General features: G+C 34.0%; 1 protein-coding gene across 1 annotated transcript; it reads right to left on the bottom strand.

Annotated features, from left to right (window-relative positions):
• Nucleotides 1–1,484: 1,484 nt before the first annotated feature.
• On the bottom strand, nucleotides 1,485–3,791 carry LOC107492098 (phosphoglycerate mutase-like protein AT74). Its single transcript, XM_016113073.3, has 3 exons — nucleotides 3,188–3,791; nucleotides 2,106–2,503; nucleotides 1,485–1,977 (listed from the first exon to the last, which is right to left on the bottom strand). The coding sequence occupies exons 1-3, from the start codon at nucleotides 3,630–3,632 to the stop codon at nucleotides 1,924–1,926; spliced, it is 897 nt and encodes a 298-aa protein (XP_015968559.1). The 5' UTR covers nucleotides 3,633–3,791; the 3' UTR covers nucleotides 1,485–1,923.
• Nucleotides 3,792–4,000: the final 209 nt, after the last annotated feature.

The raw sequence follows: 4,000 nt of genomic DNA, 5'->3' as shown, positions 1-4,000 counted from the left end.
ATAAACCATGAAGAAAAATTAGATATTAAAGAGATAGATAAACGATGAACAAAAAGATGAACAAATTGATAATCAAGAGATTGATAAACGATTATAATGGTAGAATTGGATAATTGAAAAACAGATTGATGATAGATTATTCATCAATTATTAATATTAGTATTGAAAAAGATACGATTATAATATGTAAATCAAAATAAAAACCTAAAAAATTGAAGATAGACTTTTAAAGATAAGATAAATGAATAATAAAAAAATAATTTATAAAAAAATGGTGAAAAAATTATAACGGCTTAATATACATTGCAGTTCTCAATTCAATCCATTGTGTTACCACACCAATCTACAAAAATAACATTAATCACGTACAAAATTCAATCGATTGTGTTACAAACCAATCGATTGAACCCATATTCGGTTGAACCCATATTCGGGTTACATCTCTGCACATCTCTAATAGATTGAATTTTGAAAAAACTTACAATATTTAATTCATTGTGTTGTACGTTCAATTGATTAAATTATCAAGAAACACAATATTCAATGTTTATTACCAAGATATTTATGAAAGTCACGATTAATAAAAAATTTATTTTATTATTGTTTTATTTCTAATGGTTAATAAATATAATAGATAAATAATAAAATAATAATTAATAAAATAGAAGATATATTTAATAATTAAATAATATATAAAAAATTAAATTATAATTAAAATTAAATAAAAATTATTTAATAATTATTAAAAAATTAAAAAATATATATTTTATTATTGAATTATTTAATGATTCAAATATTTTGGTACCATCGAACTTATGGAGAGAGAAAGAGAGAGGACATGGTTTATGCCGATTTTTCTTGGTTATATTTGGGTTTGGAACTTGGGTATATGGGACGGCTAATAATTGGTCTCCACAATAACCTCCAATAAATGAATGGCTTGTTTAAAGAAAGCATATTTGAACATTTGATGGTGTGATTACTGATTAGAACACCCACATCAAGAAAGTCATTTATCAAACACCGGTTATGATTTTCTTCAAATAAATTCACGTGAAAGACGCAATTGGACTCTATACTGAATAGGACTTGAAAACCGACCGCACTTTATTTTCCTTTCCAACTGAAACTTCTTTAACTAAACCGAAAAATTGAATTTCACTAACGAATAGTATAAGTACAAGAGATAGTGATACCAACATAATAACAATGCACAATAAAATGATACACACTGATGATCAAATATGCTTATATGCATACAGAGAATAAATAAACTGCCTATAATATTCCCATAAAGATTCTTGTACCATGACTTATACCAAGACTCAACTCTTATCACCAACACCATATCGGTTCCTATGTATATATACTGACCTCATTTCCTCAAAACTAGACCCTCTAGAATTTGTTTATATCAACACCCCAACAAAAAACATATATTATAACAGATAAACAAGGGGTTAAAAAAACAAGGAAAACATTAGTGCCTCAGTAATGTTGTGCTGTGATTAACTCAATAACATGCGATGGCAAGCAAGAACTTCTCCAGATATGATAGAGATATCATCGAGAAAGAAAATAAATTCCTAGGGGATACAGGATAGGCGTCTGCAATATTCATAAACTTTGTGTATAAAGGTTCGAGTACAATTTTCGCTCTTTTTATGAACAAATACTATGCAGACTCTTCTAAGTTCTAATTCTATCATAACATGATTTGGAAAACAGGATGCATAATGCATGCGTGCAAAGCAACCTTGTTCCCTTCACTATATAAGAATGCTTCAAGCCTTATCTATAATCTAATATTATCAATTCATTAGATTCAGTATATTTGAAGCTTCCAGTTGGATGTAAAGTTCATAATGATGAATGTGATGAACAGAGCTGGTTACTGTCAGCAATAAGTAAAGCACGATCTTGTCATCTTATCTCCTTCCTCTTCATTTTCTTCTTGTTCATTGGGGAATTTTTAATCTTATCTCCATAAGATAGAAAGAAAAGGAGAAAGAGGGAAACAAAGAATGAGAGGCTCAGTTTGAATTTTTGAATCTCCAACCCAGATACTAAGAACAGTTTGAATTAATGGTCAAAGAACTTGTTACCTCATTTAGGTTTACATTGTCATCATCAGAATCAGGAAGGTTATCAAAAAATGCATTAAGACACACGGGAACCTGATCATTCCAGGCACCCTTGTTTGCCTGGGCTCGCCATTTCTGATCAGCTATCATTTCAAGAGAGAGCCCCCATTGAAGCAGTTCTTCCTCCGTATGATGGACTGCCAAGCTGTATTCTCCACCAGCACCCAACTGCATGATGCGGATCTCACAGTTTGCAGGATTGTTCAGAAGCTCAAACTGTTCAACCGTCCACTTGAACCACCTCATGAGGAAAACACGGGATGCTAGCCCATGTGTGACAATTATCAGGTTTAGATCATGGGAAAGGTCTTGATTGAGCCTATTCATGTCAATGTCCCTCCACAGAGATTCAAGGAAACCTGGAAAACAAGAAGCCTCAGAATCAATATCATGCCTTGTCAATCTCTGCAAGTTGCATTAGTTTAAAATACAATTAAGGACCGACAAGTAGGAATAACTTCCTCAAATTGCAGAAAATATAACTCTCCACTTCAACTAAATCCTTTCCATTTTTGTCTGTTATTATTGCACAAGTAATTTCAGGTTTTGTTGCTCTTACTAGGTCAAACCCTTTCTTAGTGATGATTCCATAATAATACCTGCAGCACACTTTCAGATACCACATCCTTTCATTGTGCCAATTTGGTTAACTCGCCTAATTAAACCAATACTCATGATAACAGCGTAAGTTGGGTTTGAATACACTATTATAGCTGGCAAGTGACTATAAACTGTTGTTAATATGATGGTTTGTTTAACTTGAATTCTCTCTCTCAAGGTAAACTCCTCCTTTATTTTTCTTCCTCTTCTATGTAATTAAAATGAAAAAAATATTTTAATTATGTATTACTACATCAATCAAACTAACTATTCTTCACACTCATTACCTATTACCTGAAGCAAACTCAAAATCCACATTATCTTCGTCATAATTCAATATTAGGGCAAAGAATCAGAAACCAAATCCAAATTACCAGGATACAAAAACTAAAAGATCCAGAATAAATCCTTAGGATAAGAGGAAAGGTATTGTGCGTACTTACTGGAAACGCGATCGAAGACATCGGCGGCGGACTCGCCCTCAGGGAAGCGGTAGTAGAATCTGCCGTATCGTAACCGAGTCTCCATGATAGAATCCATGCGCTCACGCTCCTGGAAGTTCCCGAAGTCCTGCTCCCGAATGCGGCATTCTTCCCTCACGCCTATCACGCGCGTCCTCGAGAACGAGCGACCTAACTCCCGGAGCGTGGATCTGGCGCGCGCGTAGGGCGACACGTAGAAGTACAGGCGCCAGTTCGGGGAGGATGAGTCGGAGGCAATGGCGGCACGGATGCATGCCCCGGCATTCTGCGCTTGAGCGATTCCGGTGGGCGTTAGATCGATCTTGTGGTCGGGAGTGGTGGTGTACGCCGCCGTGTCGAGGTTACCGTGCGACTCGCCGTGGCGCACCAGTATTATTCTCTTCGGAAGCACCTTGTGTTGATGCATATTGTTATTGTAACTGTAACTGTTGCTGCATCGAAATTATGGCAAAATTGAAAAATTCAAATTCAAATGATATTTACGCTATGGAGTACGCAGTACGCACAATGCACACACTCCTAATCCCCCAAATCCAATTTCATCTGGCTGGGTTTATGTGATACAAGGAGACTACTAAAATGGTATGCGAAAATTCATATGGCTGACAAAATAAATTTTTTGGAAAAGAAATCTAAAGATTAAATTTTATTTTGATTTTTTTAATATTTATTTAAATATTGACACAAATTTTGATCTAATAAATAAGTCATTTGTTAAAACTTACAAAAATTATAATATTTATTGATTCTTTTTATAATATTTTTAAATTATTC

Source organism: Arachis duranensis, chromosome 6, assembly GCF_000817695.3.
Source record: "Arachis duranensis cultivar V14167 chromosome 6, aradu.V14167.gnm2.J7QH, whole genome shotgun sequence".
In the NCBI taxonomy this organism is placed as follows: domain Eukaryota; kingdom Viridiplantae; phylum Streptophyta; class Magnoliopsida; order Fabales; family Fabaceae; genus Arachis; species Arachis duranensis.
This window is presented reverse-complemented; position numbering and strand designations above follow the sequence as displayed.

What these genes read in the sequence shown, in the direction of transcription:
- LOC107492098 (XM_016113073.3), bottom strand. Translation starts at nt 3,632, where the DNA reads ATGCATCAACACAAGGTGCTTCCGAAGAGAATAATACTGGTGCGCCAC. An exon ending in TGTCTTCGATCGCGTTTCCA is followed by an intron (nt 2,504 to 3,187) that starts GTAAGTACGCAC and finishes CTTGTTTTCCAG; the next exon opens with GTTTCCTTGAATCTCTGTGG. An exon ending in ACAATGTAAACCTAAATGAG is followed by an intron (nt 1,978 to 2,105) that starts GTAACAAGTTCT and finishes TATGGAGATAAG; the next exon opens with ATTAAAAATTCCCCAATGAA.